At 48.7% G+C, this 25,276-nt stretch overlaps 1 protein-coding gene and 1 long non-coding RNA gene across 9 annotated transcripts in view; one reads left to right on the top strand and one right to left on the bottom strand.

The window, feature by feature from the left end:
• Positions 1–25,276, top strand: part of ELK3 (ETS transcription factor ELK3) — a 266,287-nt gene that overhangs the window by 227,669 nt on the left and 13,342 nt on the right. For 7 of the 8 annotated variants that reach the window (XM_055576808.1, XM_055576849.1, XM_055576842.1 and 4 more), the window contains one exon: positions 21,019–21,798. In XM_055576808.1, the coding sequence (XP_055432783.1) occupies positions 21,019–21,798 (780 nt within the window). Of the gene's footprint in view, positions 1–9,089; positions 9,217–21,018; positions 21,799–25,276 lie in introns of all 8 variants that reach the window. The other variant, XM_055576867.1, reaches the window with a different exon arrangement.
• LOC129649460 (uncharacterized) lies at positions 14,071–18,341 on the bottom strand. The gene is made up of 3 exons (XR_008713115.1): positions 17,901–18,341; positions 15,858–16,060; positions 14,071–14,950 (listed from the first exon to the last, which is right to left on the bottom strand). It is a non-coding gene; the product is annotated as an uncharacterized LOC129649460 (long non-coding RNA).

Genomic DNA, 25,276 nt, shown 5'->3' with positions numbered 1-25,276 from the left:
ACCTTGCCCACAGTCCTGCAGCCAGAGAGCGGTAGAGCCAGGGTGCCCACGCTCCTGACCGGAAGGCACATGCCCTGCCTTCTGAACCGTTTGTTTCCTGTGCCTCTGAGCACCTGACTTCCAGGTAGGCAGTCAGACAGCACAAAGGGTATCACAGCCTTAGACGTTTTTGTTTTTTATCAAGCACCCCAGGTCCAAGTGGCCAGTGTGGCCTGCTCACCCCCAGTGTCCCTTTCCTCTCCTGCTGGGCTGAGCTAAGGTCTGGCCACGTGACCTCTGTGCTGCCAGCTAGCGCTGGCAGTGAAGGCCAGCGTGGCTCCTGTCCAGGTGTCCTGCCGGCTCGGCCGCCAGGAGAAGATGCCCTTCCTCCTTCCTTGGGAACATGTACACCATATGCTTGTGTGTGCGCTCGGCTGTTTGACTCTTTCTCTTGAGACCTGCAATGGTCATTAGACACTGAATACAGGGCTGTTGGTTTTTTAATATAATTTTTTTTTAATTTTAAGTTATTTATTTGTTTTGGCCGTGCTGGATCTTCATCGTGGCATGTAGGCTTCTCTAGTTGCGGTGCGTGGGTTTGGTAGTTGCACCAAGCAGGCTTAGTTGCCCTGAGGCATGTGGGCTCTTAGTTCCCCGACCAGTGATTGAACCCGTGACCCCTGCATTGGAAGGTGGATTCTTAATCACTGGACCTCGAGGGGAGTCCTGACACCAGACACTAAATATAGTTTTAAGTGAAAAAGGAAGGAGGGACAACATGGAGAGGACATGAAGAAGGGATGGGGGGCCTGAGTGAGTGAGGGGAGAGAAAGAACAGAAAGGGGGAAAAAAGGGGGAGAAGCAATGAAAGACGGGTGAAAAGTTGTATTTTACATTTCGTGATTAAGACTTTTTTCAGTTTTGTCAGTGTGACTCTAGGACTCTATGTATGAGTTGAATGGTATGAAATTGGCAACATCTGACTATTTTTGATCCACAAAAATGGCACTCTTACATGATCTGACCTCTCACCTGAGAGGTAGGTTCGAGGAAGGTCTTTGTGAATGTGGAGCCCCTGACCATATGGGCGCCCTTGCTGTGCCCCGTCCTGCACTGCATGTGCTTCTCACGGTCATGCAGCCCTCCTGTGACCCTGTCTGCCTTTCATGCCTTCCTCAGTCCCCTTCCTCCTCGTCCCCGCTCCCCTCTCCTCCGCTTCTCCGACACTTGCCCAGAACCTGCTCTGCAAGTGGCATACATTAGGTGACTCCCCACCTTGTCAGCTGCTGCTTTGTTCCTGTTGTCTTTCCCCTTCTCTGCCAGCTAGCATCTCTTCCCTGTTGAAACTGTACATCCCTTGATTTGTCCTAATAGGCAAGTTTTCCTGCCAGAGTAAGCAGGCATGAGGGCATTATTGTTTTTCATGCTACATGTTAATATTTAGAAATGGGCAGAGGGAAAAAGTGGAAAATGTATGCAAAACTTTGCAGAAGACATCAGAGAACAATGTTTAGGCTAATGGGACCAGGTTGGGGCTGAGGCTCTTTAATCCTTCTTCCTCAAGAGAATGCCCTCAAGTCTCCCTACACACACTCCCCCCACCAGCCCGTCCTGGGCAGATTATCACAGTGAGAACTACAATAATAGCATTAACTCTGGGCTACATGGTTTGGATTTAAATCCAGCTCCATGACTAATGCTTTGCCTAATTTCTCTTGGCCTCAACTTTCTTTTCTGTAAAACGGGTATAAGCGTAGAGACTATGTCATAGGATTGTGGTAGGGATTAGCTAAGTTAACACATGGTTAGGGCTGAGCCTCTTAATGAAGGTGAAAGAGGACAGTGAAAAAGCTGGCTTAAAACTCAACATTCAAAAAATTAAGGTCATGGTATCTGGTCCCATGACTTTGTGGCAAATAGATGAGGAAACAATGGAAAAAGTAACAGACTTTATTTTCTTGGTCTCCAAAATCACTCCAGATGGTGACTGCAGCCATGAAATTAAAAACTGCTTGCTCCTTGGAAGAAAAGCCATGACAAACCTAGACAGTGTATCAAAAAGCACAGACATTACTTTGCCGACAAAGGTCCATCTAGTCAAAGCTATGGTTTTTCCAGTAGACATGTATGGATGTGGGAATTGGACCATAAAAAAGGCTGAGCACTGAAGAATTGATTCCTTTGAACTGTGGTGTTGGAGAAGACTCTTGAGAGTCCCTTGGACTGCAAGAACATCAAACCAGTCAATCCTAAAGGAAATCAGTCCTGAATATTCATTCAAAGGACTGATGGCTGAAGCTGAAGCTCGAATACTTTGGCCACCTGATGCGAAGAGCCGACTCATTAGAAAAGACCCTGATGTTGGGAAAGATCGAAGGCAGGAAGAGACGGGGACGACAGAGGATGAGATGGTTGGAAGGCATCACTGACTGGATGGACAGGAGTTTGAGCAAGCTCCAGGAGTTGGTGAAGGACAGGGGAGTCTGCCATGCTGAAGTTCATGGGGTTGCAAAGAGTCGGACGCGACTGAGCAAATGAACTACAACAGCAGGGCTAAGAACAGCACCCAAGCGTGTTCAGTGCTGCTGAGTGCTGAGCCACAATAATAACGCAGAGGCTGGTTCCCTGAGCGCTTATCTGAACAATTCAGGCAGGTGCCAAGAAGAAAGTTAGCGTGCACAGCGTCCTGCACCAGCACACTCCGGGGTGGGGTGGGGGATCGTGCATGTCCTGGGTGTTACAGCTTTCTTACTCATGCTAAGAAATGCTTTGTGCTGTTTTTCTTTTTAATATTTATTTATTTATTTTGGCTCTGTTGGGTCTTAGTTGTGAGACGTGGATCTTTGTTGCTGCGTGTGCTCTCTAGTTGTGGTGTGCAGACTTAGTTGCCCCTCAGCGTGTGGCATCTTAGTTCCCCAACCAGGGATTGAACCTGTGTTGCCTGCATTGGAAGGTAGATTCTTAACCACTTAGACCACACAGGGAAGTCCCTGTGGTGCTTTTTAATATCTGTTTTGGCTGATTTGAAAATCAAGCTTTCAAAGATGCTTTCATGTTTAAATGACACTTCCCACCCCTCCTGATCAGACACTTCCCGGTGCTTCCCCTGGTGGGGCGAGCCTCCCCCTCCTCATGCTCCCTTTGTGGTCAGTGCCATCCTGGTAGAGTCCTAGTGTCTCCATCCCTGTGTCTCGGATCCCTGATGGGGAAGTGGGCACCGAAAAGCACCTTCCTCCCTGGATTGTGTGAGGCGCACGTGTGACCGTGTGCTCACACCTGGTGGTTGTTCGGTTGCTCTGTCGTGTCTGACTCTTTCCAACCCCATGGACTGCAGCACACCGGGCTTCCCCGTCCTTCACTATCTCCTGGAGCTTGCTCAAACTCATGTCCATTGAGTCAGTGATGCCAACCATTTCATCCTCTGTCGTCCCCTTCTGCCATCAATCTTTCCCAGCATCAGGGTCTTTTCCAATGAGTTGGTTGTTTGCGTCAGGTGGCCAAAATACTGGCGTTTCCACATCAGTCATTCCAGTGAGTATTGAGGGTTGACTTCCTTTAGGATTGGCTGGTTTGATCAGCACCTGGTAAGGACACATGATAAAAATGCCCGTCATTTCTGTTATCTGTGTTTTAAGACTTACTGCCCGGTGGTGCAGGCGTTTGTTTCCATGACCACTCACAGAGCCATCTACACCACAAGCTCCTGGCTCACCCACTTCCGTCACTCTGGTGCTCTGCACCGAGTCTGGCATGTACCCGGGGCTCAGTAAGTATTGGAAGCAAATGAATGAGCAAACGGGTAACATAGTAAAGTGGCCTCCACCCAGATTCAAATCACTTCTATCGTGAAAGCTGATGCTAAATACATGTCAGAAAAAAGTTACTGCCTTTCGGTTATTGTATTAATTATCTAGAGCTACTGTAACAATTTGCCACTAAGTGGGGGGCTTAAAACTGCAGATATTTGTTCTACAGTTCTGGGGGCTAGAAGCTGAAGTCAGGGTGTCAGCAAGACCAGATTCCTTCTGAGACTTGGGGTAGAATCCTTTCTCACCTCTTCCCAGCTTCTGGTGGAGATTGTTAGTCCTTGGCATTCCTTGACTTGTAGCTCCAGTCTCTGACTCTGTCGTCCCATGGCATTGCTCCCTGTGTCCAAATTTCCCTCTTAAAAGGACACTAGGTGTATTGAATTAGAGTCCACCCTCAACACCTCATCTTAACTTGCTCACCCCTGTGAAGTCACATCCACAGGTCCTGTGACTAAGCCTTCGCCTACCTTTTTGGGAGCACACTTCAACCCATATGATGTATATGATTTCTGACATTCCTGGGCTTGCATTTAGATTTTCACAATTTTGCACCAAAGGAGAGCTTTGGAGATTGTCGTTTGATTCACCGAATCCTAAAGGATCATTGTTCCTGTGACATGTACAGCAGCTCAATTCAACTGCAGGTGTGAAACTCGACTCTATGAACGGAACGTCACAGTGTGCTCACCATGGACCAGGCACGGTGCTGGGTCCCCAGGGTGGAACGAAGGCCATGAAGATGAGCCCCACCTTAAAGGGTTTCAGAGTCTATGGAAATTCAGGGGTTCCATACAAGACACAGATTAGAAGAAAAGCTTACTGATCCCAATGGCCCCAATCCTGGATTTGTAAAAAACACAGTATCTACAAAGCATAGTAAAAGAAGGTATGCCTATATAATTAGAACCACCCAGAAGCTGTTCAAGAAGGGACTCAAAGCTCTGAATCCCAGGTTGGAAACACACAGGTCACGAGAGGACACCTGTGTCTGAGCCCATGAAGGGCAGACACCAGAGCGGACAGAGACCTACATGGGACGTTCAGTTCATGCCTGGGCATTTCACTGTCATCTCCTACCAAACAGCTTGTTTTGCTGTCTTGCTGTGAGCCTCAGAGGTGGACTGGTTCATTGCATCAGTAGTTCTGATGGCTTACATTTTGGGGGTAGGGTTTTTTCTCTTCTTAGGTTTAAACCGAGTCTTCCAGAAGGTACATCTACAGTCTAATGTAGACATAAGGATTTCTCACAGAGATTTTATTTATTAAATAGTTTAGCAACTCTTAATAACATCAGGCAGACTTGGTTTTAAAATCTCTTGTCCTGGGGTGGGGAAGAGAAGTGTCTATACCCAGAACACACCTGTCTCTGGCCCTGATTACTGCTGGCACCCATGGGCCTAAGTGTGAGGGGCATGGGGAACCCCCGGGATTCACAGCATTTACTCACTTCATGGACAACTTTTAGGTGGTTTCTAATTATACAGGCATACCTCGTTTTATTGCACTTTGCAGAAACTGCACTTCTTTATGAACTGAAAGTTTGTGGCAACCCTGTGTTGAATGAGTCTGGTAATTTTCACGGTATTTCAGACGTTTTTATTAGTTTTACGTTTGTCATAGTGATCTGTGATCAGTGATCTTTGATGTTACTGTTTCAAGAAGATTGACTTGCTCAGATGATGGTTAGCATTTGTTTTAATCAATAAAATATTTTAAACGTATATATGTTGGTTTTTCAGATATAATGCTATTGCACACTTAACAGACTACAGTATAGTATAAATATAGCTTTTATATGGACTGTGAAACCAAAAATACTGTGTCTCACTTTATTGCGATAGTTGTTTTAGTGTGATGGTCACTTTATTGACGGTGATCTGGGAGACCAAACCTGTGGTATCTCTTGAGATATGCCTGTACATCCTTCTCAAGTTGGCATGGTCGCTTTCTCTCACCTCTGCCTTTTCTTCTATGGTTAGACCATTCCTTTGAAAACATACCCCCTGCCCTTGAGTGGTTTAGCAGCTGCTCAGGGAGACAAACACGAAAACCAGTTATGATAGCAAAGCGCTGGCTTGGTCATGATTCTAGTATCTACCTTGCAGTAAAGTGTTAGTCACATCCAACTCTGACAGACCCCATGTACTGTAACCTACAAGCTCCTCCATCCTTGGAATTCTCCAGGCAAGAATACTGAAATGGGTTGCCATGCCCTTCCCCAGGGTATCTTTATCTTCCCAACCCAGGGATTGAACCCAGGTCTCCTGCATTGTAGGTGGATTCTTTACCATCTGAGCCATCAGGGAAGCCTGTAAAGTCAGAGACAAAGCTGCCAGAGGTCCAGACATCTGACCCAGGTCTTGAGTAAGAACACATTTACCAGGCTGACAAAAGTAGCGAAGGGATATACTGAGGAAGGGACCAGCATGTGCAAAGACCGGGAGGTGTGGAAGAGTCGGAGTGTTTATTTAGGGAATGAAGGAGGGATGAGATGGCAAGAGTAAGTGGGGGATGAACTTGATGGCGAGGGCAGCGGAGACCCAGTACAGGGCTGTCCGCGAGAGAGTGCCATGGTCAGATTTGCATTTTAGAAATAAACATCTGTGTTTCCTGACTCTTCGTGACATCAGTGGTGTCTCAGTCTGACCCCATAGCCCCGATCTTTGTGGCTATCTGGTACCAGTCGATTGCTGTCTGCTGGCTGAGCTGGTGCCGTCACACCTTCCGCATCAGATCTGCATGCCCCCTCTAGAACTGACCGAGAGTGAGGGGGAGAGAAGGGACAGGGTGGCGTCCGCCTCTTGCATGCACCCACCAACTGGCTTCTGCTCGAGGAAGCCCAAGCCATGACTCTCTGTGTAGCTGCAGAAGGAGATCTGGAAGCTTACACGATCTTTCATCCTTTTCTGTCCAACAGAGCTTTTTGTCCTTGTTGTTGTTGGCAGTGAACACTCATCCCAGGGGGAGGCTGAGAGCTCTGCCAGCTCCCTTCTCATCAGGAGATTGAAATAGTGATATGATGAAGACTCCTCCTGTCTCCACAGCAACCTCCCGGCTTAGCCTCACGATGTACTGAACGGTCTTAACTTAATTGGAAGGGTTTTTAGGGGAGAACAGTCAAGACAGTCACTGGCAACATATTCCTGGAAGCAGAATGCATCACCTTCTTAACTTAATTGGATAATTCATTTTAAATTGGGTGTGCAATCACGACAGGAAAATGTTAGCATTAATAATACATATCTGAACCCAACTGCCTGCACCAAGAAGCCTGGCCCGGGTGGAATTCTTTAATTCCTCCAAATAAATTTTGTGAAAATTATGTGATGTATTGTCTGTCAGGGTGGAGAAAGAACAAAAGTCTGGCAAGCATTTGTGTCCTGGTACTTTCTAGAACACCTTCGTGGGTTGTGAAATTTCACAGAAGACCGTCTATCTTGGACTCTGTTAGGGGGTCTTTTGTGTTTCAGACAGTCCTGTGTGCTCAGCCCTGGGTCTGAGTATTGAGGGCCGGGCATGTTTCGTTGGACGTCTTTTTTTCTTTCGTGTCCTGTCAGCCGCTTGCATGGTTAAAAGTACAACAGATGGCAACTGGGTTTTGCCTGGGGGCCGCAGGGATGACCAGGGCCTCTCTGCAAGCTTTTGGGCCGGGATGCTGCCTGGAAACCTGTGAGGTAGCTGCTGGCCTCGTGGAGGGCTTCCAGCCTGGCCCCCATTGCCCTGGGAGGGAGCAGCTGGCGTGAGGGAGCTGACCTGCTGGGGGGACCCTGGGAGTTGATTAGGGGTGCCGCCTGTCTTGCACAAACTTCCAAGCCAGCTTCCCCTTTGGCACTCAGTGTTCCCCCAAATAGGGCCGTTGCTAAGAAACACCTAGAGTCTTGGGAGTCACTTCAACACTGTGCTGACGAGGCTGCAGCACTTGGCAGCCTGGCCAAATCCACTGACGTCAGGCCATTGCCCAAGCCCACACCAGCTTGCCAGCATGAGCCTTCCTGATTCTGGGCTTCTCATGGCAGGAAAATTGAGTGGTTGTGGAGATAAACTGACAAAACCCCAAACCCCTCGTGCTCACATCATACCGCCCACCACCCGCCCACCAGGCCCAGCTGCTCCCCGAGCCGCCTCCTTCCCATCTCCTTTGGGCTCCGGCGGCAGTTTATCTCAGTTCCTACCCCACATTTGTGACAGAAACAGGGAAAGCTCACATGTATGGAGCCTCTGTTTTGAGCTAGGCCCTGTTTAGAAACTCATTTCCCTGCCTGTGAAATGCCCGCTGGCTCTGTCGGCAGTGGACCCATTTTAGAGAGGGTGATACTGAATCTCAGCGAGGTTAATAACAGATTCAAGATGAAACGACTGCTGAGCAGCAGAGCTTTCTACCTAGGAATCTCAACCCCAAGGCCCGTGCTCAGGACTGTAAAGCTGGAGGGTCACACAGCCGCAGAGCCAAGAACTCAAGCTTGAATCCGGTATTCCTAATATTGTTGATGATCGCCCCAGGGCAGGCAGGGAGAGGGGCATCACCGCCAGTGTTTGTTGTCTGAAACGACAATGGAAGAACTACTGGCAGTGTCCCCCGAGCCTGCTGAAAACATGAGGTGGTGGTTCTGGACACCCCAGAACACCCTGCCCTTCCTGTGTGTCCAGATGACGCTTCCTAAAGAATGCCAGATCGGGAACTTCCCTAGTGGTCCAGACTCCGCACTTCCAGTGCAGGGGGCGTGGGTTTGATGCCCAGTCAGGGAACTAAGATCCCACATGCTACCTGGCGCAAACACTAGAAACAAAAAACTTACCTATTAAATAAAAAAGGCCAGATCAGAGCATGGCATCCCTCTGTTTGTGCACCTGCCTGGCTCCCTGTGGCCCCCAGGAAAGGTTCCAAGCTCTCTACTCCATCTGGCCCCAGCCCGACTGCCTTGCTGCACTGCCCCAGCCCCAGCCCCTTGTCCAGACCTCACGTGTGCCTGCACTCCCCCTCTGCCTCTCCTGCTGGGCCCCCATCATCCTCCAGCTCCTGTTTGTGTCACCTCCTCCCGCTGATGTGGACACTTGGCAATGCCTCCTCTGCTCTGTGTTCCTGCCTCACTGACTGGGAGCTGGCCTTCCTTAGTACTCTCAGCATCTACAGCGCAGTGCTGTGCTCAGTTGTATCTGATTGTGCAACCCTATGGACTGTAGTCCACCAGGCTACTCTGTCCGTGGGATTCTCCAGGCAAGAACACTGGAGTAGGTTGCCATTTCCTCCTCCAGGGGATCTTCCTGACCCAGGGATTGAACCCACATCTTCTGCGTTGGCAGGCAGGTTCTTTTGCCAGAGCCACTTGGGAGCTGGGACCGCATGAACGCAGGATGGAGGGAACAATGAGCGAGCACCAAGACAAAGCATCAAGGGAAATCCACCCTCTTGGAATGTCAGCGCTGGAAGGTACCTAACATCCCCTCCTACCGTGCCTGCTCCTCATTTACCACGTGAAGACCCGAGAGGGGAAGCGAAGTTTCAGGAAAATCAATGGCAAAGCCAGAATGAGACGATAACATGCTCCCAGACCACCTGTGGTCCCCGACCCCCGCCCCCTCCAGCCACCTGCCAGTGCTGGCTGCGGCTGCTCGAATCGAGGTCACTGCCAACAACTGCCCCACCCATGGGGGAAAGAGGGGAGCAGTTCTGCATTATATTTTATTAACACTCCAGAGGCCTTTTAATAAAAATACCCTTGAGTGTTGAAAGGGGGCCAGTGGGAGACAAGACTCCCTGTCCAATGAGATGCAGCTGCGAGCCCAGAGCGGGTGGGAGGATGCCCTTAATGTCACGAGGTCTGGCTCCCCCCACCACCCAGTGGGGCAGCAAGAGTTTCTTGAGCGGCAGTGCCAGGAGGATTTGGAAGGGCAGTTCGCCCGACGGCTTAGCAGTGCCAGAGAGTAAAGAGATCTCATCCTAAACCACATGGAAACCTCCCCCGGGAGTCAGTTAGCTCCGAGACAGAGCTGGAGCCCTTTATTGGCAGCGCGTTATTCTTAGAAGTTGCAAGTGGGGGTGGATGTGCACGCTTGTGTGCAGGGTGCACTCCGGGCTTCCACAGTGCACCCAGGGCGGCCCAGGCTGCACCCGACTGCGTGCCCTCGGCAGCATGATGGCCCTAAGGCCAGCCGAGCTCTGGAAGGAAAGGCCAGGCCTCTCCACCCTGCTGGACAGGGACATTAAGATAGGAGAGGATGTTTCCTTGGGCTGCTGTGACAAATTAACACACAAGTTGGTGGCTCAAAACAATAGAAGTGTATTCCCTACAAGTTGTGGAGGTCAGAAGTGTGAAGCTGAGGTGTCAGCAGCACCGGGCTCCCTCCGAAGGCCTTAGGGGAACCTCCTTCCTTGCCGTTTCCAGCTTCTAGGGCCCCTGGAAATCATTGCTTCCTAACTTGTAGCTGCATCCTCCAATCCTTTCCCCTGCCTTCCCCCGGCCTTCCTCCTTGTGTGTGTCTCTGGATCTTTTCTTTTCTCGTAGGGACGCAGTCACTGAATTCAGTGCTCACGTTAACTCCAGGATGATCCCATCCTGACGTCCTTAGTTGATTACATGTGCCCTCCGTCCAGATAAGGTCTCATCTTAAGGTTCTGAGTGGATGTGGACTTTATGGGTGGCAGGGAAGCTCTGTTCAACTCATGACTGAGGGGGAGGACTGCCCCAGGGGAGGCAGTTCAGACTCATGGGTTGGGTCTCAGGAGCCCTTTCATAGCTGCTCTAGGGCAGACGGTGTGCGGTGAGCCTGCCCATAACAGGTTCCCAGAGAGTCTGGTATGGCTGGCCAACCACTGTGTCCCCTCGGGTTCAGGTGGCAGGGGCTAGAGGAGGCAGGGGCTGCCACGACCATCCGAGTAGCTGTCAGATGCTCCGAGGATGAGGACGGAGACCAGGTTCCTTTGCTTTGCTGTTCCTCAGAGCCGAGCAAGGAGCTTTTCATACAAATGCATCTTCAGTGTTTGCTTGTTATGGAGGAGGTACTTGGAGCATGACTCCTACAGTGAGTGCTTGTTCTGATTTTGGAGAGAGGACAGTCAGTTTCTGTGTCGGGAAGGAGTGAGTCAGACCATGGTCTGGATGGAAACCCAAGACGAGGAGCTGAAGACCGGGTGTTGGCTGCGAAGCGGGGGGACCTGGAGAGTCCCCTTTGCTGCTTACTAGGTTGTGTACTCACCTCCGAGCCCTGACTCCTTATCTGTGAAATGGGTTTCAGAGTGTTGCGAGGGTCACATGAGACACTGTGTAAGCCTTCTGTGACTGCATGCCAAAGCACCCATATAAGGAATTTTGATTACTTGAAGGCAGAATAAAATGAGAAGACAGTGTGATATAATGAGGATGCTATTCAATTAGATCATTGCTTGCTGGGCGACATTCCACCGGGTTAGCTCTCAGGCTAAAGACTTCTCCGAGTGAGGCACTGACATACATTGGCCTTTTAGAACAAACTGCCCTGTGAGAGATTTTTATTTCCCTTTTAGGAATGAACTAGGCATCTAGTTGGGGAAAGCAGCTATCTAATACATCTTCTTGTGACATCTTGAATTCGTCTGTATGATTTTCAAAGATACCACCGTCCTTTCGTTTTGAAGATTGTTTAAAATTCATTTTCCTAAATTCATGTAAAAAATGTTGCTCTGAGGATATCAACATTTTATTTTTTATTTTTTTTAATTTTATTTTATTTTTAAACTTTACATAATTGTATTACTTTTGCCAAATATCAAAATGAATCCACCACAGGTATACATGTGTTCCCCATCCTGAACCCTCCTCCCTCCTCCCTCCCCATACCATCCCTCTGGGTCGTCCCAGTGCACTAGCCCCAAGCATCCAGTATCGTGCATCGAACCTGGACTGGCAACTCGTTTCATACATGATATTTTACATGTTCCAAGATTAAACGTGTTCCAGTTCATTGAATTGAGGTGAGCAAACTGAAGCCGGCTAAGTTTTGGTACCTTTTCAAGGTCCTAGTAAGTAGTGAAGCTGGGATTCGAACCCCGGGTGGTTTGTCCCTGTGCTGGCTGCCCTTCGCGTCTGGTGCACCCAGGCCCTGGGCCTGTCTCCTTGCGTGAGCACCTCTACCCGGGCCTGTGGATCCCGGGAGTTGTTGGGTGCTCTCTGTCCTCCCTCTGAGCCCTTTTGCTGCTCAGAGAGGGCCATAACCAGGCCATGTCTATGGACATCAGCTTCCTGTTATTTTCCCATCACTCGTGGAGGTTGGCTTCCCTGGTGGCTCAGACGGTAAAGAATCTGCCTGCAGTGTGAGCTTTTGGGGTCCAACCTGCTGTGGGACCGCTGGGTCCCCAGTGCCTCCTGCAGGGTGTCCCCTAAAAGTGGGCACCTCCTGTACCCTGAGGGTGGGCAGGGGCAGCTCCATCTGTAGTTACAGATCAGCCTCTGAAGGGCTGGCCAGGCTCAGGAGGCATTAGCCATGCGCTGGCTTCCTGAGCAAGGGGCTGGTTTTCCCAGGCTCGCCGCAGTTGTCCCGAGCCGTCTCTGGAATGCAGAGCCCGAGGTCCTGGAAGGCTGACTTGGGTAGCAACCTCGGAGTCGACTCAGCTGCTTTCTGGGAGAGGGTGTGCTGGTGGGACAGAGGAGGCTTCGTCTGGGCTCTGGACAGAAGCTGGTTCAGCTGCAGCTCCTCTAGTCACAAGCTGCGTCATCCTGGGCACCTAAGGTTTTTAGAGCCTGATTGTTTCTCTGAGTTTGTCAAGCAATACATAGGAAACATAATTCTTTTAATGTGAAAACACAGATTTAAAAAATACAAATCAGCGGTAATCCTACTTCTGTCAAATTTTATTATACATCTTCCAAGATTAATTTTTCTTATATATGTGTGTGTGTATATATATATAATTATTTTGGTTAAAATAGTGGAAGCATTTCAGGCCTGCTGCTTTTTTACCCTAATTTTATTTTAAAGGGGCTTCCCTGGTGGCCCAGGCAGTAAAGAATCCGCAGTGCAGGAGACCTGAGTTCAATCCCTGGGTTGGGAAGACCCCCTGGAGATGGGACCATCTATCCACTCCAGTATTCTTGCCTGGAGAATTCCATGGACAGAGGAGCCTGGCGGGCTATAGTCCATAGGGTTGCAAAGAGTTGGACATGACTGTTAAAGACATGGGAAAATGCTAATGATGCATTGTCCTCTGAAAGAGCCCTGGGGGATTCCATTATAAGGTCCACCCAGTACTTTTTTTAAAGAGGATTTAAAATTTTGTTTATTTATTTGGTTGCCCCTAGTCTTAGTTCCCTGACCAGCGATCCAGAGCTTCCAGCTGAATTCACAACCAGGGATCCAGTCCAGGCCCCCTGCATTGGGAGCGCAGAGTCTTAGCCCCTGGGCCACCAGGGAAATTCCTCCACCCAGTATTTAACCTACCCCTGTGGATTGGAAAATTGGATATAACCTCATTTCCAACCAAGAGCCTCGACTTCTGCATCTTTAAAATGGGACCACAGTGCCCATCTTGCAAGGCAGCAGTGGGTGTGGAGCACATGATTTATTCCTGGAAATGCTTGCTTCTTTCTTTTGACCTTTCTGGCCACAGGTTCCTTTTATAGACGGCGTGTTATGAGCCTCAGACATTTCTCTGTGTTGAGAACAAGATAGGAAAGTTGTGAAATCAGGGGGCAGGGGTCCTGCAGTCCTGGGAACCCTGAAATGGTAGAGGAGCAAGAGAGCGCCAGCCCTGCCGATGGGGAGCTCAGAGCTGGACCGGCTCCTCCCAGGGGAAGGGCAGTGCTGGAAAGAAATGTGAGCTGGGTAAGAAGTCTGAGTGCTGGAAAGCCCCACGCATGACTCTATGTCAGAATTGGGGTGCCAAGCCAGAGCCCACACACGCAGCAGGTATTTGCTGGGGACTTAGATAAGGAGAATTACAGTTTAGTAAGCTCTAATTGGGTGGCTCAGTAGTAAAGAATCCGCCTGCCAATGCAGGAGACTCGGGTTCAATCCCTGGTCTGGGAAGATCCCCTGGGGAAGGAAATGGCAACACACTCTAGTATTCTTGCCCGGGAACTCCCATGTACAGAGGAGCCTGGTAGGCTACAGTCCATGGATCACAGAGTCAGACGTGACTTAGCGACTCAACAGCAAGCTCTCACTGAAGGTATGAAGTTGTGGGGCCTTGCATATAGTTCCCAGTGTCTGGGAGTTTTCCAATAAAAAATGCCGGCAAAAAAGCACATGCCAATACATATATGCAATGCTTCATATGGAGCTTTAACCAGCCTGGGGATTAGCTACAGAAAATTGTGTCTGTCATGGGGTAAGGCCTTCGGCTTCCTGCCTGGGTTTGTTCTATCCACAGTAAGAGTCATTCATTCAATAAATGTGTAATGAACTTAATATTATCCTTCATAACATCAAAATGAAGAAGGTAAATTCAATTCCACAAACATCTCTTTATTACCCTGTAATTTTTTAAAAAATTATGGAACTTAATAAACATATGTCTGAGTTCTCCACTCTAGGGGATTATTTACACAAATTCCTTCTTCTTCAGTGGGAGGAGCAGGCAGAGTTGGGCATGAGGGTACATATTTGAACACACCCATGGACACACCTATTTGTGTAAGTAAGCCTGGAACCTGTCAGGGCAGCAGGCAGTGCTGAGGGAAATGGAAATGGGACTCACTCTCTCAGCATCATCCACCTTGGGAGGCTCTCACAGGACCAGGGGTGGCTGGTGCTTCTGGAAGGATTTCTTTGCACAAGGCGACCAAGGTGCTGACCCAGATGGACTGCTTGCCCTGTAGGCTCCTACAGTCTTAAAACACCCACTGGGCAGTGGCGATGAAGGGAGTGGTTTGGAGACCTGAGCTTCTACTTCTGCTGGAACTGCCTCTTGGGGTATACTGGATGAATGTCGCTTTTCCCCTTTGCTGAAGCTGGTCCCATCCTTGCCGCCTGTAACCTCACACAGAATGTCAGGTCAGGAGTCCTCCTTGGTTGTGAATGCACATTTGATGGGAAGTTACAAGTGGAGGCTGGTCCCCTACACGTGGAGGGAAGCAGATGTGTGCAACTGTTGCTCTGAAACTGCGCTTGGGAGAGTCATTCAGCCCCACTGGACACAGACAGCGTTTGTCAGGTTACCAGGCAACCGTCAGCAACAAATACTTGTGAGCCTGGGAGGAAGGGGTGGAAAAAACAGACTTCTAAATATTCTCATCACTTTTCATAATAAGAGCCCATACCCAAGTGCTCTCATGTTCTGGGCTGTGTCAGTTAGCCCAAGTCTTATGTCACCTTCTGTTCTGACCAGGGGCTCTGGGGTCTGATCCCCAAGTACGTGCTTGTGATTGGGGATGATTTATAGTCTCTGAGCCTCAGTTTGCCCATCTCTAAAATGGGAGTAATAACAGTTCCACTTTTTCAGAGGATTCAAGGATTTAAGGGTGGTCAAGTTCTTAGTACACAGCCTGACACCTAATAGTCAGCAAATACTATCTAGTGTTATTTTCCTATACTGTGTGTTTTCTCAGCAAGCCCCTCCCAGGCTACACTCATGCAAGGAAACTTTGCTTTGGAGACTTACAGAAAGATCTTCAGACGCACATGCCACTGACACCATCCTGGGGTCTGTGCTGAAGTTACGTACGAAGGGGCTGTCAGTTCACCTGCCAGGCATGCACCTCCTCCCAGTCTGCCCACCCACCTGGATTGCTGGCCTTGAACATCTTGGTCGGGGGCTTTCCTTACAGGTTCTCCTCCTGTGAGCAGACATCTCCAGTGTGGAGTTGGGTTCCTAAACAGCTGGCCTGCAGGCTCTGCCTTCCTTCACACATCCCACCCTCCCCTCTTTCTGCCTCGGTCCCTTTCAAGCCTTCTATCCTTGCAGAGGTTTCAAATTGTCCAGGTGGCCAGATCAAATCCATCTTTCCTGTTAGTTTCTAGAGAAGCAAGACCCAGCCTGGCTCTTTCCAGAAACTGTTTCTTTCTCCTTTGGTCAGCTCCTTTCATCATCTCCATATCCCTGTCCCCGTGTCGCCTTTCCCTAAAAAGCCCTCTCGGTGTCCAGCTGGTTCTCCTCACCAAGGCAGCGGCTACTGAAGGGCCCTGACTGCTTCAGCTGAGTTCAGTGGCCTGTGCAGTGTCTCTGTCTTTCTGTTCAGAGTGGGGTTTAGCAGGTCATGGCAGCTGCCATCCAGCCATCAAACGTTCCCACCATCTTCCCTTTAAGCATGCCAAAATTCTTCAAATTCCTTATGTTCTGGATGGACCTCGAGGGCATCATGCTAAGTGAAATAAGTCAGAGAAAGACAAATACTGAATGATCTCACTTATATGTGGAATCCACAAAAGCTGAACTCAAAAGCACAGAGTAGCTTGATGGTTACCAGGGGCTGGGATGGGGAACCAGGTAGATGCTGGTCATCGGGTACCAATTTCTAGCAGTGAGATGAGTAAATCTGGGGGACCTAATGTAGAGCATGCTGACTAGAGTTAACAGTACTGTAATGTATAATGACAGTTGCTGAGAGATCTTAAATCTGCTCACAACAAAATGGTCATTATGTGAGTGAAGGATGTGTCAACTAACCTTATAGCGTAAATGTTTTGTGATATATATGTGTGTGTGTGTGTGTGTGTGTGTGTGTATCAAATCATTGCATTATACACCTTAAATTTACACAACAGTCAAGCTGGGGGGAAAAGATTCATTTTTTTTTTTAAAACAGTTTTATTGAAGTATTAGTCACATACTATCTAATGCACCTGTTTAACGCATATTAGTCATGCCTTTGAGCCTATGTACAGAGTTGTACATCCATCACCATGATCAACTTTAGAATATTTTCACTACCCGCCATCCCCCGCAAATACCTGATTTTTTAACTAGCACCCCTGAGTGCCTCCATCCCACCTAGTCACCCCTTAGGAGATGACTCATCTATTTCTATCTCTATAGATTTGCCTATTCTGGACATTTTATATAAATAGAGCCAAATATGTGGCCTTTGTGTCTGGCTTCTTTCACTTAGCGGAACTCATTTGAAGTGCATCCATGTTGTAGCATGTGACAGCGCTTCACTCCTTTTCATGGATGGATGACACTCTATCTTATGACTGCTGCTGCTGCTAAGTCGCTTCAGTCGAGTCCAACCCTGTGCGACCCCATAGACGGCAGCCCACCAGGCTGCCCCGTCCCTGGGATTCTCCAGGCAAGAACACTGGAGTGGGTTGCCATTTCCTTCTCCAATGCATGACAGTGAAAAGTGAAAGTGAAGTCGCTCAGTCGCGACCCCATGGACTGCAGCCCACCAGGCTCCTCCATCCATGGGATTTTCCAGGCAAGAGTACTGGAGTGGGGTGCCATTGCCTTCTCCGATCTTATGACCTTCACTATTTTATTTCTCAGTTAACCATCGTGTGGATTGTTTCTTACTCCTTGAGTTCTTTTTTTGTTTAATTAAAAACACTGTTTTGGCTGTGCTGGGGCTTTGTTGCTTCCCACAGGCTTCCTCTAGTTGCGGTGGGTGGGGGCTACTCCAGTTGCGTTGAGCAGGCTTCTCACGGTGGTGGCTTCCCTCGTGGTACACAGGCCCTAGAGGGAGGGCTCGGTAGTTGCTGCTCGTGCGCTCTAGACACACAGGCGCAGTAATTGTGGCCCATGGGCTTTGTTGCCCCACAATGTGTGGGATCTTCCCAGACTAGGGATCGAGTCTGTGTCTCCTGCATTAACAGGCGGATTCTTAACCACTGGACCACCAAAAGTCCCCTTACGTTCTTTTTAACACATCAAGGCCCAGCTCTCTCTGAGTTTGCCTTTCAATTTCCAACTACGTTTATCATTTTTGTCACAGCCCCACATGACTTCTTGGTTTACTTGTGAGTGTAATCCCCATTCAGACATTATGTTCTGAATACCCATAATAACATTAAAGGTTGGTTCTGTTAAAGAATTTATAAGACCTGCCAGAAGAAAGGATTCAGCCCATACGGTTTCTCTTTTCTTCTATGTAATTATCTAGGCTCTAATGATTCACTGAATTTAGATGAGTGTTCAACCTGGCCGAGAATAAAAGGAGGTTTTGTCCCAGGGAGAAAAATATTATGAGTGAGAAGCAAAAATACCTTAGAATTCTAGCAGAGGAACACACCAGGCAAGATGCTTTCTTTCCATATCTATAGGTCAGGTGGCACTAAAGACATCCTTATTTAACCCTTTCCTGGTTGGGAACTGATTTCTCCTGGGTGAGTTGTACACCCAGGCCTGGTGTGTCACCTGCAGAGATGCTGCCCATTAGGCCCAGGGGGTCTTTTAGGTTTATCAGATCTCTCTGAAGTTTCTGAAGGTGGTTTTCAGCTGTGCTAGTGTTAAGTGTGAGAAAGAGGTCAGATGGAATCAAAGGGAGCAGGCCACGGTCCCAGGCACTGGAACTGCCCAGCTTTGAATGTCTGAACCTCCTGTGTGCTGGTGCTGAGCCAAGTTTCACCAGGATTTGCGTTACTGGGATTTCTGGTGCTGCTTGGGGACCTTATGTGTCCCTCCGTTAGAAGCCTGCCCTGAGGAATTCCTCCTCAAAAATCTCAGTGGCTTGGTAATTATGCCCATCGTTCTTACTGCTGGATAAATTCACTTCTGGGATTTGAGGATCCATCTAAGGAGGACAAAGGCAAGTTAGCAGGCTGTAATGTAACAAGAGGGGAGGCAAAAACATATTTGTACACCAAACAGATCACAAGAGAAACATCAGAATTTAATTAAATTTCCTCTCATATATTTGAAAGTTGCTAACAGGATAGATCTTAAAAGTTCTCATCACAAAAAAAAAAATCTGTTGATTGATGTGAACCAGACTTATTGTGGTGGTCGTTTGGCAATATATACAAATATTGACTCATTATGCTGTACACCTGAAACTAATGTTATATGACAATTTTATCTCATTAAAAAAAAACTTTATATGAAATAATTTTAAACTGGCTCTTTCATTCTTTCCCTGAAACTTTGTGTGGAAATGGGAATAAGATTAGGTTTTAGCATTAGTAATCTTGTGGCTCCTTGCTTCCCATCTCTGAGCTCATGTCATAAGGAGGATATCTTCCAGCCTGCAAGTGGGTTCGTGTGAGATCATGTGGGATCACTTGTGGATAATACCCAGGACAGAGTAGGTGCTTAGTAGGAGCTACTTTTGGGTTTTCTTTTTCTTCTCACCAGTTACCTACTTCACACATGGTGATGTGTGTCTGTCACTTCCTCCATTCACCCCGCTCTCTCCCTCCTCTACTGTGTCCACAAGTCCATTCTCTGTGTCGGCATCTCCATTCTGTCCCTGCAAATAGGTTCATCGATACCATTTTCTAGATTCCATATATATGCATTAATATAGTAATTTTTCTCTTTCTGACTTACTTTACTCAGTATAACAGGCTTTAGATTCATCCATCTCATTAGAACTGACTCAAATTCGTTCTTTTTCATGGCTGAGTAATATTTCTCTCTCTCTCTCTCTATTCTTTATCCATTCATCTGTCAATAGACATCTAGGTTGCTTCCATGTCCTAGCTATTGTAAACAGTGCTGCTATGAACATTGGGGTACATGTGTCTTTTAGAATTGTGGTTTTCACAGGTATATGCCCAGTAGTGGGGTTGCTGGGTCATATGGTAGTTTTATTCCTAGTTCCTATCAGTCACTAAGTCATGCCCAACTCTTTGCTGTCCCATGGACTGCAGTATGCCAGGCTTCCCTGTCCTTCACTATCTCCTGGAGTTTGCTGAAACTCATGTCCATTGAGTCGGTGATGCTATCTAACCATCACATCCTCTGCTGCCCCCTTCTCCTTTTGCCTTCAGTCTTTCCCAGCATCAGGGCCTTTTCCAGTGAGACAACTCTTCACATCAGGTGGCCAAAGAAGAGTCAACCCTGAATATTCATCGGCAAGACTAATGCTGAAGCGCCAATGCTTTGGCCACTGATCTCCATAGTGGCTGTTATCAATTTACATTTCCACCAACTGTGCAAGAGGAGCTACCTTTAAAGCTTTTCTCCCCAACATGATTTTTTTTCACCCTCCTTCCTACCCAGCTTGTAGGAGGAACAGTTTATAAGGAAGTCCTTTTCCCATAGGATGGCACTGCCACTTCTCTGTGCTCGATGGAGACCATCCTTGTTTTCCTTGAGTATCTCTGCCAGCAAGCATCTGGTGTTTGCTAATGTTCCAAACTAATAAACCTCAAGAACAGTACAGCCTTTAAAACGAAGTCCATTCTCCCAAAGTGGGGTGGTGGGTAGGGGGGGCGGAATTTGCAGAGATTATTGGTTTTCATTTACATCCTAATGTTTAAGGATGAGAGCCATAAACTGAAGAGCCAGAATTAGATAACATTAACTTAAAATACTGTATGAATGTCCTAAACATCCAAGTAGACACTTTGTTTTTTTCCTCCAGCGGCTTTCTTGGCAGCAAATTAAAAAGGAAAAAAAAAAAAAAACTTCATGATTTAAGAAAACATTGTGGTGTTTGGTGATAACAACTTACGTTTCTATAATGCTTTCCAGCTTATAGAAGGCTTTCCCATTATTATTTCTTTGAATTCTCACAAGCCCCAGAGGTCAGTAAAACAATACTGTATTATGGTTGGGGAAATGCTGCCTCCACCACTTACCTACCATGTGGCTATGTGGGGTATTTAAAGGCTCTAAGCTTATTTCCCTAAGTTTTAAAATGGGAGTTGAATAGTCCCTTCCTCTTAGCATTGCGGTACAAATTCTATGAGCCAATGCAGAAGCAATGCCAGTGACACAGGAAGTGCTTAATAAATGGCAAGAGTTTTATATTCTTAGGTATAATAATCACTTCACAGACGAGGAAACTCAAAATGACCATCAATTCGCTAAAGGTCACACCATTTGTAATTAGCAGACCCTGGAATGCGGCTCCGGAGAAGGCAGTGGCACCCCACTCCAGTGCTCTTGCCTGGAAAATCCCATGGACAGAGGAGCCTGGTGGGCTGCCATCTATGGGGTCGCACAGAGTCGGACACGACTGAAGCGACTTAGCAGCAGCAGGAATGCAGCTCAGATTCTTCCACTCTCACCCTGTGTCCTGTGTGCACTGCGCCTTAGCTGAGATGTGTCATCGAGGCTGTTTTGATGCTCCCGCCTGCAAAATAACCCCAAGAATGACCCTCTGAGCCGGTTTCTCTGATGCACTCATCTTTTCCATGTCTGCTTTTGTGTTTGCAGAATATCATCAAGAAGGTGATCGGGCAGAAGTTTGTATACAAATTTGTCTCTTTCCTGGAGATACTGAAAATGGACCCTCACGCGGTGGAGATCAGCCGGGAGAGCCTCTTGCTGCAGGACAGCGAGTGCAAGGTGCCCCCCGAGGGCCGTGAGGCGCACAGACATGGCCTGTCCGCCCTCAAGAGCGCCAGCCGCAATGAGTACATCCACTCGGGCCTGTACTCGTCCTTCACCATCAACTCCCTGCAGAACCCGCCTGAGCCCCTCAAGGCCATCAAGACAGAGAAGCTGGAGGAGCAGCTGGAAGACAGCCCCCCCGCGGAAGAAGTCAGGACTGTCATCAGGTTTGTGACCAACAAAACCGATAAGCACGTCAGCCGGCCCGTGGTGTCCCTGCCCTCCACGTCGGAGGCCTTCCTGGCCTCGTCCGTGTCCGCCAAGATCTCCTCCTTAATGTTGCCGAACGCCGCCAGCATCTCGTCCGCCTCGCCCTCCTCGTCTCGGTCCCCATCGCTGTCCCCCAACTCGCCCCTCCCTTCCGAACACAGGAGCCTCTTCCTGGAGGCTGCCTGCCATGACTCGGATTCCCTGGAGCCCTTGAACCTGTCGTCGGGCTCCAAGACCAGGTCTCCATCACTCCCCCCAAAGGCCAAAAAGCCCAAAGGCTTGGAAATCTCCGCGCCCCCACTGGTGCTTTCCGGCACCGACATCGGCTCCATCGCCCTCAACAGCCCGGCCCTCCCCTCGGGATCCCTCACCCCAGCCTTCTTCACTGCCCAGGTAAGAGCCATAGAGTCCAGTTGTCCCGGCTGCACACAGACTCATTGGCTTAGGGAAAAGTGGGGGAGAGAGGCAACTTCTGTCTTCCCCTCAGAGGGTAATCCTTGGGCCCCTGTAGCAAGGTCACTGTGCATTGTACAGGGAAATCACACCCAGACAGAGGTGTACATAAGAGAAATTGGCTGTGGTGGGACACTTGATCGGGTTCTTTTAGGGGCCTAGAGTGATGTAAGGTGGAATATGCACACGGGCCATCAAAGCAGGTCCAAACAGTGATTTCTGAGGGCAAGCTGAGCACTGACAGTGTTAGTCCCTCAGTCCTGTCCAACTCTTTGTCACCCCATGGACTGTAGCCCACCAGGCTCCTCTGTCCATGGAATTCTCCAGGCAAGAAGACTGGAGTGGGTAGCCATTCCCTTCTCCAGGGGATCTTCCTGGCCCAGGGATTGAACCTGGGTCTCTTACACTGAAAGTAGATTCTTCACCCTCTGAGCCATTACACTTTTAAGTTGCTGAGCAGGCTAGTGACATTTCAGAAGGCACTTGGGTTTTATGAAAATTTTATGGCAGAATCCTCTTTGGAGGGCACTCATTTGTTTTCTGTTAATAACAAAGTACATGCTAACCAATATGGCCATTGCAGTTATCAGTGGGGAGCTGGGCTGTCCTGTAGTCCCTAAAAAGCAATGCAGAGGCCACACCAAATGATGATAAAGAGATGCTTTAGTAAAAACAGTGCTGTTCTGAGAAAGCCCAGGTCCCTGGCACAGGGGAGGGAAGAGCAAACTCGGGGAGCAACAAAAGTCTTCAGTGTCCTTAGCTCCACCACGAAGGCAGCCTCTTCCTCTAAATACACTATTCAGATGCTCACTCTCGTCCAGCTGGCAAAGGCAGGGCAGGTACTGGTAAACCTATTTCTGCTTCCCCTGGAAAACTGGATGCATTTCAGTGGCAGAGGTTAAGTTCATTGGCTTCAGGGTCACAGACCTGGATTCAGTTCCTGGCGGCACTGCTGGGTAGAAATGTGACTGTGGGTACTTGCTCTCTGAGCCTGTTTCCACATCCGTGAGACGGATTGTGTGAGGATTAAATGGGATAATGGCCGTGGGAAGAGAGGTGGCTACAACTGGCGGGTTTCAGAATCATGTGACCTGGTGGCGCCAGGGCGGGGACGTGCTTGAGGCGGGTGGAGCTCTCTGTCCCCATCGCTGTGGGTGTCCTTGCTGTCACCACCATTAGCGGCAGCACAGTTGAGCGTCTCATGTGTCAGGCACTGTTGTGAACACCATCCACGCAGCATCTCAGTGACTTATCATTACAGGCCTGTGAAGGAGATAACTGTCAATGTCCAATTCTTCCAGCAGAGGTAAAGGAGGCAGAGGTCCAGTAACTCACCCAAGGTCACCCAGCTAATAGGACTTGGAGGTGAAAACTTGAACCCAGTTAGCCTGCTCCAGAATCCACGCCCTTTAAGTAAAATGCTCTCTGCACACGTGCTGGGAAAATGCCTGGCCTTCTCTGATCGTGAGATGTCCATGGAGTCTGCGGGCAGCTGAAAGCAGCTCTTGGTCCTTTTCCTCTCTGTCGCTTCTCCGGAGTGGCTGTCAGCGTGGCTCGTGAGCCTGTGGTGCCGAGCATGCTGCCACGGAGGGGCTGGCCGAGGGCTTGGTGACAGGTCAGCATGAGCACATGTGCTCTAAACGGGGCATTTCCTCACTCAGCACCACTGGCTGGGGACTAACGACCTCTAAGTAAATGACTCAGAAACAGCGGCCTCTGACGTGGCCCAGAGAAATGACCCGAGAAGCTGAGTTCTGAGTGGACAATCTGAGAACCTCCTGCCCAGCCTCCCCTGTGTTTCCAGCTGTGAGGTGTAGAGAGATCTAGAGCCAGGCCCAGGCCAGCTCTGATTTCAGTCTGTGCTTGCTTGGGGAGTTTGTTATCATCATCTCTGCACACATGCCAGCCCTGTAGCTGTGTCGGAGGAGAGTGGCTCAGGCTGGCCCTGTGGTTTTGGACCAGGACATGGGGAATGAAGGGAGGCTCCATGCACTGTGGCTGAGGACGTGTGTAGCTGGGCGTGGGTGTGGGTGACACCTTAGCGCTTTGTTACAGACGCTCCACTTTCCCCTCTGGGGTGTGCTGTGTGCAGTGTTTACACCTGTGGGCACCTCCAGCCAGTCAGTCTTCATGGCTAGCTTTACAAGAGATAAAAGTGTGCTGTAATTACTTGATACCCTGAAAATGACGTTCCCAAGAACTTGTATTTATTCCAAAAAAGACATTTTATTTAGTCATATATTCCACAAATAATCCCCAGTTTCAGCAAGAAGCACGGTAGGAAGAAGGGGTGGGATTAAGCATGTCTTGGCATGCTTAGGGTCAGGTGGTTACAGTTCCCTCCCAGGACCTTATTAAACCACAGACCTCCTGTAGGCTTAAATTCAAATTCGAAATTTCAACCTACATGATGGGCATGAAAAAATCATCTGCAGCCTGCCAGTCCCCCAGCATCACAGCCTCCACTCCTGAGAACACTTATGGTACAGCCCCTGGGACCTGTATTATGAGCCTTTGAGAAACCACAGTTACTAATGTAGACAGACATGATGATCACCCAGAGGCACCCCCAGCATGGACTATGTGGAACTGAAAAAAACGAGAATACAAAAGGCAGCTGGGTGCCAAGGAGTAAGGCAGTTGGAGCTTGGCCACCGAGGTCATATTGCTGTTGCTAGAAAAGCCAGAATGTCTCTCGGATGGCATGAGTTACCAGAAACTGAGATGGGAGGTGGGGGAGGAGCTGGGATGTGAGACCCTCCTAGCTCTCAGCCAGATATCATGGAAACCTGAATGGTGCCAACTGGAACTTCTGATTTTCTGCCTCATCTGTACCTGGGTGTTATCTGGCCCTCCTTTCATTTGCCTCTCCTGTCTAGTCTCTCCCTCCCCCTCTCTCAGCAATGTAGTTAGTTCAGATGAGTGGCTCATCACTTGTCCCTTTCTTTATGCTAAGACCTCTGTTCATCTCCCATGTGATGTCTAAGATGTTGAACTCAGATATGTATGGGCACCAGGGCGTGAACTCATACCATCAGAGTCTGAGCATGCATGCCCCGGGCTGTTTTATTAGCAGCGGCTGTGGATTACCACTAATTGAGTAGAGACAGCTTGATGAGGACTGAAATGCTAAAAGCTTATTTCTGCATGTACTGATAGATATACAACCTTGAACCCAAATCATAAAGTGGGAATTGGGAGTAAGATGGATGTGTGCAGTGAGTGTAGACTGTGTCCTGGCTCGGCTTTGGGTGGTTTCTCAATTTACTGTCTCTTTTGCCATGATCACAAAAGGAAAAATGTTTTTTCCTTCCCACTACTTCATCCCACTCTGTAACACTGCCCTAGCCCAGCCTGTAGCTTCCTCCATCCTGGTCTTGCAGAAGGATGTCCTTTAAAAACTTGGCAGTGGAGGATG

Source organism: Bubalus kerabau, chromosome 1 (assembly GCF_029407905.1).
Source record: "Bubalus kerabau isolate K-KA32 ecotype Philippines breed swamp buffalo chromosome 1, PCC_UOA_SB_1v2, whole genome shotgun sequence".
NCBI lineage: Eukaryota > Metazoa > Chordata > Mammalia > Artiodactyla > Bovidae > Bubalus > Bubalus kerabau.
Note: the sequence above shows the minus strand (reverse complement) of the source record. Positions and strands in the feature narration are given on the sequence as shown.